Genomic DNA, 16134 nt, shown 5'->3' with positions numbered 1-16134 from the left:
TAATGTGTAAAGCTTGCAGAACTGCACCCTAAGCCAGCTGCATAAGAGAAGTCTTCCCTGGTTTCATATTTGCAGGTTCCGTAGCTTCTGAAAATGATATTATTGGAGATTTTATTAGCAGATTTTAGTTATATTGTGCTTTCTCCCGAAAATAAGAAACAGAATTGTGAGGACGCACCTCAGTACCTTGCCTAATGATATCCAAATGATGCCAAAGCAGGGATGAGGGCAAAGGCTTTGTTCCAGGGGAGGCTTTCTGTGGATAAGGGTGATTTTTTTTTTAGTCCTCTCCGTATTATTCCTGGGAATCCTTTGTCCCCCAAAGAGCAGCATTTCAGGAGCCATTTTGGACTTCAGTTGAATGTCTTCTCCCTGTAGAAATTACCAGTTGAAGATCCATAGAAACCAGATGCTATAAGAAATTGGGGGGGGGGGGGGTCACATTCTGCCTGGAGGAGGATTTGAAACAGCCACTTTTCAACATTATTTTCTTATCTGTTGCTTACTCGCAGAGTATTGTTTCCCCCACATTAAAATCCTTTGTCACCATTAGAGAATATACGTTTTTGTCCTCGAAAAATATGGTTAAGATGTCTCTGCTGGCTTATTTACCAGATCTTCAACTTACGCTTAATAATAATCCTTCCCTTTTACAGTGCTCTTCAAAAGTCCAAAGTGCTTCAGGTATTTTACCTGTCGTAGTTAGGAAAGATTGTTATTCCCAATTTGCTGATGGTGGATTGAGAGAGAACTTCCTCCGGCCGCTTGATCATTTGCGGCAGGAAGAAGAACTGGGGATTTTCTGATTTGAAGCCTGGTCTCTTAGTCACTACACTGTACCAGCCCTCTTACATTAATTTATAACCAAGTTTATTTCAATATTCCTACGTGGCTAATTGGTTATCCGGTTCCTTTTCATGTTCTACTAGATGCTTCTTTAGTTCTGCATTGCTGACAAACTTATTTCCCCATTTTCTCATTTTGTCTTCCACCCGTGTATGAGCTGCCTCAGTCCATTAAGTGGTATTATGGTCTAAATTAGCAGTTGCAGATTATATTTTTTAGTCCTCCCGCTGTAACTGGCCATTTTTGCAGAAAAGCGGTAGGATTTTAGCATCCATCTTCTCTTCCCTTTCATGAATAAATTTAAACTTTCTCGGATAAAAATGAAACCTCCTAATACAGTTTACTGTGCTGCCTATCAGTTGTTTGTCAGCAAATGAATTTCAACCTAAGGATAAACAGTTTTCATCAATTTAGATCATGCTTAGTTAATCCAGTTTGTGCATCGCTGCTGTTGTAAGCAGGCTAAATAGTTACCGATATAGCAAGGGTTTCTTCATTCCCTCTGCATCCAGCACCCTTTGCATGTCTTATGATGCTGTGTTAAGCATGCCAATGAATGACCCAGACACAAGAACAAAGAGAAGAAGAGAAGAAGAACAAAGAGAAGAAAAAAAGAGGATTTTTATACCCTTCCTTTCTCTCTTGTAAGGAGTCTCAAAGCAACTTACAAACTCCTTTCCGTCTTCTTCCCACAACAGACACCTTGTAACATAGGCGGGGCTGAGAGAGAGATCTGAAAGAACTGTCACCCCAGCAGGCTTCATGTGTAGGAGCAGGGAAGCAAACCCCAGTTCATTAGATAAGAGTCCACTGCTCATGTGGAGGAAGGAGGAATCAAACCAGATACTCCAGTTTAGAGTCCACTTCTCTTAAGCACTATAACCATGCTGGCTCAGCATTTACTGAACAGAAGGCGAGAGACGTAACTGACACAGTAGACAACTCTGGCTACTCAAAAAGCAGAATTCTAAAAATACAGGAGTTACTGTAACAGTGCATGAGAAGGTAAAAGTATATTTTGTCAGGTATATTTTGTCAGGTGCACATGAAGCGGAGGAGCAAGGCCAGAATTTTCTGCTGTGGCTGGCAGTGGGTCTTAGGTTCAGTTTCTCGCATCTCCACTTCAAAGGACCAGGCAGTGAGGAGAGCTCAAGCTAAAATGTACTGCAGTGGAAGCAGATGTTCTACTGCAGAGTCCTAGTCCCTCCACCTTCATCTCTGTCGAAATTGTTGGCAGTGAAGGACTGTACGCTGTTTCCTGCCTCAAACACAGACAGTTTTTTTACCAGATAGCTAGAGAGGGTCAAGAGACTGGCACCTTTTCTCTATCATGCTGACACTATCCCTTTGATGTGTAGACTGATACTCTTAGGGGACTTCCTTCCTTCCTTCCTTCCTTCCTTCCTTCCTTCCTTCCTTCCTTCCTTCCTTCCTTCCTTCCTTCCTTCCTTCCTTCCTTCCTTCCTTCCTTCCTTCCTTCCTGCTGCTGCTTCTTCCTCCTCTCCACACCATTCTTCCCTTACCTCTCCAACTTGCACCGTGTGTGCAGAGGGATGCTATCTGCATCCATCACCATCTAGCCAGATAGATTAGATTAGAGAACCTATTTCTCCACTTTTCTATCCTGAATGGAGTTCATTAATAAATACTCTTTTTATCAGCATAGAAACTAAGGATGACTCCGACTTTATGCCAGTTCACACATTCATGCTTGGGGATGCTCCGCTGTGCTTTGCCTCCGCGCACTCTGCTTGTAATTCTAAGGTGTCTCTTACCAGAGAGATGACCAACACAAACAGGGGAGCAGTTTCCCATACTAGGTGATTGGATAAGGAAGCAAATGGACTACTAGGCCTGACACAAAAACACTGTGAACTTCCACAAGTCAGAGTCTGTCATTTTGTGGGTATACTGCAGGGAGCTTTGCTAAGCATTTTTTGTTATCTCCAGAAATATGTGCCATCTCTAAGAACATACCCTAACATACTGGACTCAAATCTAGCTTACCTTCTTTGGCAGCCTGTTCAATATTTTTAGTGGATTGATGATATACCTTCAGATCAGTCAATCAAATGTAAACCATGCTGTATCTGATTCTGAAGATCATCTGTGTACTGAAGGGCCAGGTGGAAAGGGGACAAAGCATTCTGCATATCTGTGAGGGCCCCCACCGAAAAATCGGGTTGCCTTGGCAACCAGTAAGGGCACCTGAATTCTTGTGAAGCTATTTCACAGGATTGTGAACTCTGTTGTTGATAATGAAGGCAGCTCTTGCAGAGTCAGAGGGCTCTGCCTCCTGTTCTGCTACAGGAAACAACTTTAAACATTTATTGCCCTCTCTCAAGCATCAGGCACCCCAGTTGGCACCCAACGCTTGTTAGCAGGCACTCAACTCGTAAAGCGATTCCATATAGCAGAACATGAGCCCCAGAGGCTTGCTTGCTACAGGCTACCTTTGCAGTCAGTAAAGGCTCCTAGAATCTTGTACGGTGGCCTCATGCAATCATGACTGCTGTTGCGGGTTACAAAGGCAGCCATTCAGATCACCGTAGGAAATTTCCTAAGCACTTAATTCCTTCATTGGCTCCTCTTCTCCTCCAATGGTGGCAACTGGAAGCCAGAGCGGGAGGAAGTCTGCTGGGAGAAGTAGATCTTAGGTGGGAAAGCTAACAGGGGGAAGCAGGAGTAGAAACTGAAGGGAAAGGGGGCAACAGGAGTCTGCCTGGGATGGGATTTCCTGTTTACCCATGATAGCTTTTTGGGTCCCGCAAACTGTTTTACCTATTACTGGAACCTCAGTCTGAGTTTTGAGAGACTGAAAGAAGCATAGGTCTTCACACTGTACTAAAATAAAAGCTTATACCCATTGATAAAGGGGAAGGATTTTTAAAATTATTTCTTGATCATTCGTACATATTTGAAATGAAATAGTTTCAAAAAAACAAACATGTAACCAGGGACATCAGGAAAAAGGTAGCCTGTCTTTCCATCTTGAAAGTAGAATATGTTTTAGAAGCATTACTGGATAAATTAGGCTGCCATTAATAATCTTTCTGTACCGTGTTGTGTTGAACCTTAATGGATGGAAAAGAAGCCTCTAAAGACTCTCTAGACATCCTAGCTGGCAAGGCACTGTGGCTCCGTTGCAGAGCATCTGTTTCATGTGCGGAAGGCCCCATGTTCGTTCCCCAGGACCTCCCCTTAAGAAAAAGAAGAGTTTGGATTTATATCCCCCCTTTCTCTCCTTCAAGGAGACTCAAAGAGGCTTACAATCTCCCTTACCCCTCCCCAACAACAAACACCCTGTGAGGTGGGTGGGGCTGAGAGAGCTCCGAAGAACTGTGACTAGCCCAAGGTCACCCAGCTGGCATGTGTTGAAGTGCACAAGCTAATCTGGTTCCCCAGATAAGCCTCCACAGCTCAAGTGGCAGAGTGGGGAATCAAACCTGGTTCTCCAGATTAGAGTGCACCTGCTCTTAACCACTACACCACGCTGGCAGTTGTGAGGTCTCAGTCTGAGACCCGGGAGAGTCACTACCAGTCTAAGTAGACAAGACCGACCCTGATGAATAGCTGGTCTGATTCAGTGCAAGGCAGCTTCTACTTGAATCTTTACTTGTTTACTATCTCAACCGTATTATTTCCTATTCAGAAAATAAGAGTTGTGATGTCATTTTTCTCGGGAAATTCCCCCGCGCACGCTCTCTCTCTCTCTCTCTCACACATACACAAACATGAGCAAAGCAGGTTTGTTCTATAGATTGGTGTCTTCAGGTAGACACTAATGCCAACAACTCATATTGTAATGAATAATTCCTCTAGAACGATGGTGCAGGAATATCATTCTTGCAAGGGCATGGTACTGTTGCTTCCACAGAAGGAGTGTGGCTGTTTTTTTGCTGATAGAGTAGCATCCAGTTGCTGTTTGACGTTACTTGAAATCCATTAGAGATGTTAGTCTTTATCACACACAGTAAAAATCCTTTTACTTTTTTTTCCTTAAGAGTAGTTCATTTGTACAACGATTGCATAGTAATTTGCCTTTTAAGCAAATTTCAGAAAGGGAAAGCTATTGTCATGTGTTAAAATATTGACGTTCTCAACATCTGGTTGTGTTTGGAGAAACGGACTATTTCCTGCATATCTTCAGGTTTTCAAGGTTTTGACTAATGCTTTGCTGGAAAGCTGGCTGCGGCTGCATTTCCACAAGGAGGAAATGCATGATATCTAGTTGGGGATGTGAATATGAAAGTTGAATAGCGGACTATTTATAGAGGCAGTGCGAATGCTTTCAGTGTTGTTTTACAGCTTCCACAAAACGCTACTGTTTCGAGGGAAAGCAGTAACAGCTGGAAAGCCAAGACAAAAGGGTTCATTTTGTGGCATGCTTCTGAATACAAATACCAACAAATCATTTTTAAAAACCTGGTACCAATTGTCAGTTTCTCCTGGGCAAACAATGCTGGATGACAGCATTGGTGGTTCATCATGAAAACATTTAAAGACAACTGCTCGAACAGTTTCTCTGCTGCTTGGAGCCTCTTCTCGGAATCGTTGTGGGTCCCTAGGACAACTTCATGGCATCAGGCCTGAGAGACTCCAAAACTAGAAAGCTAACAAGAACTGCCATACGTTCCCAGGTTTGAAGAATTCAGTTCTTTTTTCCCCCAGCCAGGTTGCCATCGGGAGGCACTGTCCACAATTTTGACATTAGGAGAAAACCTCAAGGTCAGCGGCATACATGTCACATTAATTGCAACATTTGGGAGGACTGATAGGGGTCAAGTTAATTTTTGAAAAGGCAATACATTAGAAAACGTTAGAAATGAACATTAGAAAAGGGCAGTGCTTAGCCGGAGAGAAAGCGCTGAGGGAAAGGGTAGGAACTAGAGTGTCTTTGGGAAGACAAAACAGGAAGGAGGAAGAGAGAACTATGACAGGGATAGCAAAAAGTACAGATTTCAGAACGAAGTTATGGAAACTGACCTAAAGAAATGGGAAAACCTTTCTCAGGATATTAAATGAGAAGGTGGTAGAAGAATTAGGGGTACTGCATACAGAACTGAGGGTGGGAAAGTATTTCAGAAAGGTGGTGGCAACTATATTAGAGAAGACCACAGTGACAGACTGTGAAAGAAAAGGATAATGTTAACCTGTACAAAGATGGTTTTGAAAAGAGCGTTTGCATAAGAGTCTACATACATACAAGTACAAGATCAGAGATTTTTAGAAATAGAGGATGCCAACCAAGGTTGTGAAGGATTAGGAGTATGCAAACACATACACAATAAAGTGAACCAATCCAAAGCCAGCCTGGTATAGTGGTTAAGAGCAGGTGAACTCTAATCTGGAGAACCAGATTTGATTCCCCGCTCTGCCACTTGAGCTGTGGAGGCTTATCTGGGGAACTAGATTAGTTTGTGCACTCCAACACATGCCAGCTGGGTTACCTTGGGCTAGTCACAGTTCTTCGGAGCTCTCTGAGCCCCATCCACTCACAGGTTGTTTGTTGGGGGAGGGGGGGGGGAGAGAAGGGAAAGGAGATTGTAAGCCACTTTGAGTCTCCTTATAGGAGAGAAAGGGGTTTATAAATCCAAACTCTTCTAAAGAGGGCAAGAGTCTAGATTGAAAGCAGCAGTTGCATAGACCTATGAAGTAACTAACAGCTCAGTCCAAATGCCTCCAGTGGCTGGCCAGGGTCAGCACTGCTACCACTCTACCTGCTGGCTCCAGAGAGCTTTCAGGCAGCACAGGTGGGCTGTCTGAAAACAAAACAAAACAAACAAACAAACTGAAAAAAAAACAAACCACCACCTGAAAGGCCTCCATGGTGCTAAATGGAATTATACCAACTTTTCAGATGCCCCCAAGAGGTAGTCCCCAGCCCTAAAGCCCGGGTGGAAGCCTTACACTAGCAGAGGTAGGAGATGCGCCAGCATGGCCCTGCCCCACCTCCATCAGCCTGTTTGCCCCCCCCCTCCCAAGAATTGGACTGCCCATGTGTGTATTACCAAAGCCTTTTAAAAGCATCCAAGGAATCTAGGAAATTAAAGCTATAACCTATAAGTGTGAGTATAGTGTTTCCTTCTTTCTCTCGGACCCCACCCCCCTCACACACACACCCTAAAATACCCTTCAGAAATAGCGCCATTCATTAATACTAACCTCTACACACAGAGCTTTAGTCTCTGGATTTAGTTCTTGAGACCAACATGGAATATGCTGGTTGTGGCGGGTTTTCCGGGCTGTGTGGCCATGGTCTGGTGGATCTTGTTCATAACGTTTCACCTGCATCTGTGGCTGGCATCTTCAGAGGTGTATCACAGGGGGAAGTCTGTTATGCACTGTGTCCTGTGTGGACATAGTGTGTAACAGACTTCCCTCTGTGATACACCTCTGAAGATGCCAGCCACAGATGCAGGCGAAACGTTAGGAACAAGATCCACCAGACCATGGCCACACAGCCTGGAAAACCTGCCACAACCAGTTGATTCCGGCCGTGAAAGCTGTCAACAATACATGGGATATGCTGTTAAGTGTGTCCATGTCATGGCAACTTCCAAGACAGAACCGAATTGCCCTTTCAACTATTCCACAGTGGCATGTTTACATTACCTGGGTGGCATATCCAATAAGATATCAAAATAACATTGAGTTAAATGATATTGAAATTCTAAAATTATGATTTGTAGAAATGCCTGTACGTTCATTCCATAAATTGTCCTTAAAATCCTGGGTTTTATTTTGGTAGAAAGCTGTGTGTGTTTAAGCACCCGGTACATTTCTGAAGGTGGTGGGCAGGTACCTCCTTAAATCGTCACATTCTAAGCTAGTAGATACACTCAGAACATTAAAATGTCCCCTACACCAACATCTCATCCCAAGCGTGGCAAACTCAGCTGCAATTTCACACCTTTTCAAGGTTATGATTTTTGCACGTAAGGTTAGGATTGTCGTCCGGTAGCGCTTTGAAGATAAACAAGAGTTTCACAGCATAAGCTTGTGAAAGTCAGAGTTCCCTTTGTCAGACGCAAGGGAAGGATAGTCTTTGTTCATTGGTTATTGTAAGAAATACAGAACAGCATACACAAGTGTGTGTCTTTGCATTCCAAATGGTCCCACATGTCTTGTTGTAAGAGGCTTGGAATACTACAGCATACACTGTGTGCAAGACTCTATTAATTCCAGTCCAGTCCAGTACCTTTATTAGGCATATAATCATGAAAATGTCAAACATTTCCACCTACATTAAAAAATCACTCATTGTTACATTGTAAAACACGCCTTAAAAATATGGCAACTGCTTCCAAAATTTCTACATTGGAATTGTTCAGGAGCTTAAACATTTTTCTTTTACTAGCAGGGCCCGGCCACGCGTTGCTGTGGCTTATTGTGGTGAAATGGGAAAGGAACAGTAGCAGCAAATCAATTGCAGAGGCCAGCAGTACGTGCTCATGCAAACACGCAGCCTAATACTGTGCGATGTCATTGATGCGCGTGCCCGCATTCCTTGGGTGGGGGGAATGGAAAGGCACCCCTCCCACACATCTAGGCTGGCTGGTCATGATCCTTTAGCGGGGAGTAAGTTTGGTTGGTGGCAATGGGTGTCGCTTCTGAGCAAACCCTCTGAGGGGCGCGACGCAGCCATTCAAAGTATGTCACAGTTGCTGTACCGAGCTTACTCCTGAGTAATGCGTGCCTGGTTTTCTTAACTGTAACCGCAGTATTCAGGGAATTTAGGGTGCCTGGCCCCTCCCTCCCATCCCTTGCATGTCGCCCCTCACTCTCTTCCCTCCCTCACTTCTCTTCCCTTGTATGCCACCCCTCCTTCCCTTTCCCTCCGCCAGGGTTGGTGGGTCATATCAAGATGCTGGGCACCCTGCCTCCCCTCCCTTGCATGCCACCCTCACTGTCTCCCCTCTCTCACTTCTCTTCCCTTGCATGCCTCCCACTCTGTCCCTTTCCTCTCCCTCCCTCTCTTCCCTTGCATGCCACCCCTCCCTCTCCCTCCCTTTCCTCTCCCTCGGGTGTATGCGTGTGTGTTTCACTTCCACTCGAGTGACTGCCTATGTACTGTTTTCACTGCTCATATCTGGCCGTCTGAGTGAACATTCTAAGCAGCACGAACATTCTAAGGGTGACAGTTACACACAGACAGCTGCATGTCCTTCACCAGGGAGCGCCAGGAAAAAGGTGTTTTACCTGGGCCAGGTGTGAAATTTCAGGTATGTGAACTTCTAAAAACACTCTTGCCTGGCTGACTATAGTGGCTGGGAATTTTCAGAGGAATTGGCCCAGCAGTTACTGAGGTACACTGTCATCAACAAAAACACTGTTAGCTTTTTATATATATAAGATTGGAGAATAGCGTGAATCCTGTTGGTAACCGTGCCCACAAGTCAATTCTAAAGTTGTTATACTTTGAACAATACAGCAAAATATGGGAGATTGAGTCCGATGTATAGGGACAGTACCAGCAGCAATGTTTGTTGTGTGGAATATTGAGAAAGCGCCCTTGGAGGTAGACTGAGAGAAAGGAGTTGCATCTTGCTCTGGTTATGACCCATCAAGTCTTCTAATCCATTAATTCCAATTTATTGTTCAGACTTGGAAATAGCAATCACGAGACCATCTGTGGCATGTGAAAAACAGATCCCAGCAGCTAGGCAGGAATATTTCACAACAGTAATTTCGTTTCTTCTAGGTTGGTATAGATATAGGCTAATGTACACTTTGGGGATATATTTGCCGGACTGATAGAAAGTCGATGTAAACGGCTGACTAGAGATTATGGGCATGATTAGAGAATTGAGGAAACTTAAAGGAATAATTAAGCTTAGCATGAAAAAAAAATGGAAGGATTGGCAGGAGACTAAAAACTAAAAGACCAAGGAAAAGAAGCGATATTTGCTGATTGAGTAGCAGAGATGAGATGAGGAGAAAATGCTGAAGAAACTCAGTGGAAGGAAAATTCCCCTCCCCCGCCCCGCCCTCACAGGATGGTCTAACAAGACATGGTTTCCTTTTTTGTTTTATTTTGTGTTAAATAATGCAGTAGAAATAGAACTGTTTCTGATTTTTAAAAAAAGCAGGTGAGTAGCGACTTGAACTACAGAGCGAGACCCGAGGGAGGAAGGGAGGGCAAAGAAGAAGAGTCAACAGGAATATTAATCGCCAGGAAGAAGCCTGGCAAGTGAGGAAGAAAGTGTCTGTATCTGGAAGCTAATGACTGAGAACTGTGCCCTGTGAAAAGTGATTTTAGATGGCGCTTTTTAAAAGCGAAAGCAAGATTAGAGTGCTTGCACAAGCAAGTACCTCTATTGTCAATGGCAGACAAGGTGTTAACTGCTCTCACCCCCTGCCAGACTCTGGGTTTGCTGTACAGAAAGCTGGAGACTGGTGATTAACAGGACCAAGAGAGAAAGTGTTGGAAAGCAGCGGCTCTGAGGTGAAGCAGTGCACCGTGTTGAGATTTATTAGCATCTGTCCTATAGAGATCCTTGACTGAAATACCAAATTATCAGAGGCGTTCAGAGAGAGACCGGCAGGCTCTGACACTTTCCAGTAGCTGTCCTTGTATCTGTCATGTCTTCTCATACATAAGATTTCCATGCATAGTGTGACAGCATGAATGCATGCATTTAGTTATCACCTCCTGGGCTGCAGAATATGCATGCTTCTGAATAGTGGGTCAGTGACAGAGAAACGTGTCAGGAGGCTAAAATGGGCTTTGTCTTATAAGATAGTCCTGTAAGACTGGAGAACAGGAGCGCCCTCTTGTTCTAGTGGTCTCATTTCCCTTCGCAAACGAGAATGTCTGTTTACATCATAGCTGCTGGCCCTGGATGTGCATACCACACTTGACTGGATGTCAGCTACTGAAAGGAATACTTTTTCGCTAATGTCTTGAAATATTCATCTATAAACATGCCCTCTTTCAAGAACTCTTATGGAAAGAAATTCAACAGCCTTTAGACAAAAGGCAGTAACCAAAACTCTGCATCACTAAGGCCCGAAATAGAATGGGGGGGGGGGGGCAGCTTCTAATGGAATAGCTGTTAAGAGCTTGCTTAGTTGCAGTCCAGCAATGAAAGCCCTAAATTGCCTTCACATTGGCATTTCCACCTTTTGAAGACAGTACTGGGGCGGGGGGGAGGGATGCCTGGTCCCCCCCCTTTTTCCCTGGTTGAAATCGGCCCGTGAGGGTCGCAAGGAAGAGGCGAGACGCAGCGATATCATCTGGTGGAGAGAAGCCAGTGGTAGGAAGCGTGATCCGTGGATCCGGCGACACTGCGGTAGTCTGGTCCCTGGCACCTTTTATTAGGGTTTTCCAAGAGGCGGGGCGGGAGAGCGGGAGAATATTGTACAGTACATGACTCATGGGGCTGCGTACGTGAGAGAGGAAATGTTCCTGTCCGGGCCTAATCCATACCTGGGGGTATGCACCCCTTTGTCCCTTTGTCCAGGACATCTTGTGACAGTGAGTCAGGCATCTCATGACCTATGACTCATGGGGTCTTGTGACAGGTGAGCGTGTGTGCCCAGAAGGGCACAGATGGCACAGGCATTCCTGCGCTCTCTCTGAGGCTCTGCTGGGTTCGCGGGGCTCACCCCTACACCTGGTGAGTCTTCAGAAAAGGTAATGGTACTCTTAGTCCTGTGAAGGCACTTCTCATGTGCATTAGAGGAAGATTTGGATTTATACCTCGCTTTTCTCTTCCACAAAGTGTCTCAAAGCAGGTGACAATTCCTTCCCTTCCTCTCTTCACGACAACCTTGTGAGGTAGGTGGGGCCGAGAGAGTTCTGAGAGAACTGTGACTAGCCCAAGGTCACCCAGCAGGGGTTCATGTGTAGAACCGGGAAACGAATCCAATTCACCAGATTAGAGTTCGCCACTCTTAAGCACTGCACCATGCTTCCTTGCCCAGACCTATAAAACTTGCCTTGACCATTCCATGCTTATTTTCTCTCATGTGTAGACTATGCACATGTCTGGGCACCACAGTGCAATACCCTTAGTTAAGCCTTCACAAGCAGGGACCATTTCACACTTTGTGGTAGGAGAAACAGGGTTTGCCATCAGCTGCAGCCATTAGCTGACAAATGCACCAGATGAATATACAGGTTTCCTGCATTTTAATGTGTTCGATGTAGCCATAAAGCAGCATGGTGATACACTGTTTTTTTTTAAATGTTATTTTATAGAGAATTCATCACTCTGCCGCCTGAGGTTTCTCCCCTCACTTGGCATAGTGGAGCTGGCCTATGTATGTCGCACTGTTGGCGCCTCCTCAGCAAAATGAAAGGAAATGGCTCCTTAAGATATTTCAAGTGGGTGGCTTATTTTGGTGGCCACACACTAAGTCTCTTCTGGCAGAAAGATTAAAGATTCTTTAGAAGCCTGATCAAAATCATGGCAATATGTGTTTTCTAAGCTGGTTTTTTATTCCGTCATTCTAACAAGTTTCTAAAAGAAGATTCTTAATGTTTGTTCTAAATTTCTGGCTGTATGTAAGGATTAGATTTTTAAAACTAATGGGCAATTATGGAGCTCAGTTTAGGCACTGAAGACTTTTTATATGTGTGTTGGAAAACAAAGAAACCCGTTCATATTCCTTGCCTCTTTCCACAGCCCACAGAACTGGAGGTTGCTTTGGGTTGTCAGTAATTTAGAAGTGAAGTTCTGTCGCATTGCTTTTTTGTGGGCTGCTTCAGATGCTGGCTTTGAAAAGGATATATCCCATAACTGACTTTTTAGCTGGAGTTCCAGACTCAAAACCGTTTAAATGGGGAGATCAACAGCACCCAGTGAAACCTTTCCAAGAAGCCTCTGCTACAACCCTTGTTTTTTCTTCTTTTGCAGGAATCGAACGTGCTGATTGCTGCTAACAGTCAGGGTACAATTAAGGTAAGTTTGCCTCCTTCGTCCAGCTTTAAAAGGATGGCTGTTGGTAGCCCCAAGATCAGTAGAACTTGGAAAAGCCACTACAAGCACACTTCCCTTCTGCAGCTGTTTGTGACTTAAAATGACTTATTTGTCTCTTCTGCATGCTGGAGCAGTGAGAATAGAGAGATCAGAGGTGTCCAATTAAGAAGCAGTGTGGAACGCAGCCAATGTCCACTTGGCACTGTCAGGAGACCTCTGCAGATAGGAGCTAGATTATTGGAGCAATGAAACACGAAAAGCAATTGAATTGTACTGCTTTTGTGGTTTCTGTGCTAGTCAGATACGATACAGACCACAGTGCAGAAATGTCTAGAGTGCTAAGAAGGAAATAGGGGTCCCAGACACCTTATGTGGTGAGCTTTTTGGAGCTATTTTATTTTTCTTTTCTCTCCTGTGTATATTTTCTGCATTATTTGAATTTCAAGGGGGGAGGGGATGAACAGCAATTTCTAGTTCATTGGTCCTCTATTATACCCTGATGCTGGCAGGGGATGATGGGAACTGTAGTCCATAACATCTGGAGGGCCACAAGTTTGACACCTATGAACTACCTGGTACTGATTGAGACCAGTGGTCTATCAAGGTCTGTGTTGTCTACTTGGATGGGGAGTGGCTCTCCAGGAACTCAAGCAGAGGTCTTTCACATCGCTTGCTAACTGATCCTTTCAACTGGAGATGCCAAGGATTGAACCTGGGACCTTCTGCATGCTAAGGAGATGATCTACCACTGAGTCATGGCCCCTGTCCCGTGGCACTGATTTTTAAGGATGCTGCTTCTATTGCAGCTGTTGGGTTCTTTGAACGTTGCGCCCAGCCCAGTGCTGTTTTCAACACCATGTAGCATTTTATTCTAGTCTCTCTTTACTGGGGGCCTGGAGAAGAACCATGAATGGGCTCCAGGGGTTAGCTGAGTATAATATGAAGCAAGAGAGAAACTAGTGTGCATGCTATAATGATTTACTCATGATCATATTTGGGGGCATTTTTAGATCTACTGTACCTGAACTCATTTGGGGGATGAGCATGGATGATCTGGGTGGAAGGGGGGATCTTTAAACACTCACATTTCTTTTTTAAAGCAAGTGCCTCCTCTTGGCAATGGTGCCGTATTCTGGTTTGTTCTCCTTACTGTCCCATAACCCTTGTGGCACATTTGCAATCTGAGCCTGCCTAGTACAGGAAACAATTGTATTGAGCCCAAACAGTCACTACAGTGGCGAGCAGAAGAATCAGCTGAGAGCTTGCTCTGTGCCATCTCCACTAGGCTAGGAAGACAACCCCTTTGGCAGGGAGATTATAACATCATGGTCTGCCCCTCCTGTGTTTCTCTCCCTTTTAAAATGGAAAATACTATTCCTTAGATTGTGCCAGAGATTTCTTAAAGTGGTACCTCATTTTGGTACCGGAAGAGCAGAGCAAGGAAGGAAAGGAACCAGCCCAATTTTCAGGGACAAGCTAGTTCCATGGTGGCGAACCTTTGGCACTCCAGATGTTATGGACTACAATTCCCATCAGCCCCTGCCAGCATGGCCAATTGGCCATGCTGGCAGCGGCTAATGGGAATTGTAGTCCATAACATCTGGAGTGCCAAAGGTTCGCCACCACGGAGCTAGATAGATGCCGTGTTCGTTGAATCACATTTTATCCCCATTCCTATATAAGCTGAGTTTGCCTTCCTCTGATCAAATTGTTGTCGAATGGCTGAGAGGAGTTGAGCCCTCCCTTTCATTTGCATACTTTGTAGAGTCAGGCACTTTTTCTGTTAGCTTCTCACTTCCATTGTTGACGCTAGCTTGGGCTAAGAGCAAATACAATTTAAGGAAACAAATAAGAGGAGATGAATTGGGGAGAGCATTATCTCCCCACTCTTGTTCATGCCTTTTTTTTTAAACTACATGCACCTGTACACCCTTACCTGTCTGGGGTTGGACATCAATAAGGTGGCCATAGGTACAGGTAGACAGGCCCTAGCAAATGAAGTGAAACGGAGTCAATCCCTCTTTTTAATTGCGTATTTCTCTTTTTCTTTATCAACTAGGTGCTGGAGCTGGTGTGAAAAAACATGCTAATCTCATATTAGATCAAGGCATGGGATCCTTGATTGTGCTTTTGTTCCGGATTCTCAGCGGGGCACAAAGCTGAAGCTAACTTGCTCTTCCTTCTCAGAGTGATCACATTGGAGGGGAGGGGGGTTGTTTTTACGTATTGACACTCTTAGGACACCTTTGGACTCTGGGAAGTACCAGCGAATTCAGTTCCATCACCGTTAACTCCACAGACTTTCCTGCTGGTGGTTCTGTAGCTTGTATGGTTTTTATGACGAGGAGGGGTTTTTGGAGGAAGGAAACTGAATTCTTTAATTGAAAACAGCAGAAAAAGAAATGAAATCCGAAGCTACACTTTATTGGTGAATCTACATGTATGAGGGAAATGGCCCTATTGTGATGCATATGGTGATAGGTTTTACCTTTGTGTGTCAGGAATGGTTCAAAGGCCTCTGTTATGGAACCATCTTCTGGATTACTACTTTCTAAATTTTAATTTGAGGGGCTCAAGTAAAAAAAAAAGATTGGATTAGCTTTGTTTTGTTTAGAGTTGTTTTTTGAACCAAGTTATGTGTCCAGGTAAGTTGACCTCTCCAAAGATTTGAAGCCCCTTGTGCAACCGACCAGAACAGCCTGTGAGACTGATGTGAAAAGACTATTACCTAAAGGCATGCAGAAGGCTCTTAATTCCAAATCCACATTTTTCCTTGGCCACCTCTCCTGCTTGCCAACTGAGCAAGGATACCAGCATTGATGTGGATACATGCTGATTGGGAATGGGCCTGACGCCGCTTAATTATTCCTCACCACCACTGTGAGCTATCAAGCTGTCGTGAAAGGACGGTGTCGTGTCTCTTTTGATCTGAGTTATGCGGAGAGAATTCAACTGAAAGCAGAAGCCAAGCATTTTTTGAATGTTGTAATATATTTTGGGGGATAGGCTACGCTAGCCTTATTTTTTAATAGCCATGCATACTCTTAATTGTACAAGTGGAGAGAATGGGGGGAAATAAACTGTGATTCCAGGTGTTCTGATTGGTTCATTTGTTGGCCAAAAAGTTAAGGGGGGATCTCTGCTTCTTGAGGAGCCACAGATGTTCACCCAGTGCCACGGACTGGACGAATTTTTTAAACATACATGAGGGCAATGGCAGAGTAATGTACAAAAAGCAAAATTTTGCAGCCTGCTATGACTTTAAATGCAGTTCTGAGGATCCCAGTTTTCATTTAAGCAAGCTCATTTCTTGTCATCTTCGTTGGGGGAGAATTTTGTACCTATCATTCTCCATGTTACC

The 16134-nt window shown here is 44.4% G+C and overlaps 1 protein-coding gene across 2 annotated transcripts in view; it reads left to right on the top strand.

Moving 5' to 3' along the window:
• The window catches only part of COP1 (COP1 E3 ubiquitin ligase), a 181474-nt gene extending 165606 nt beyond the window's left edge, over positions 1 to 15868 (top strand). For both annotated transcript variants that reach the window (XM_048497500.1, XM_048497499.1), the window contains exons 19-20: positions 12711 to 12755; positions 14833 to 15868. In XM_048497500.1, the coding sequence (XP_048353457.1) occupies positions 12711 to 12755; positions 14833 to 14850 (63 nt within the window). In that variant the 3' untranslated portion in view covers positions 14851 to 15868. The remainder of the gene's footprint in view (positions 1 to 12710; positions 12756 to 14832) is intronic.
• The last annotated feature ends 266 nt before the right edge of the window (positions 15869 to 16134 follow it).

The sequence above is a fragment of the Sphaerodactylus townsendi genome, linkage group LG05, assembly GCF_021028975.2.
Source record: "Sphaerodactylus townsendi isolate TG3544 linkage group LG05, MPM_Stown_v2.3, whole genome shotgun sequence".
NCBI classification, from domain to species: Eukaryota; Metazoa; Chordata; class Lepidosauria; order Squamata; family Sphaerodactylidae; genus Sphaerodactylus; species Sphaerodactylus townsendi.
Note: the sequence above shows the minus strand (reverse complement) of the source record. Positions and strands in the feature narration are given on the sequence as shown.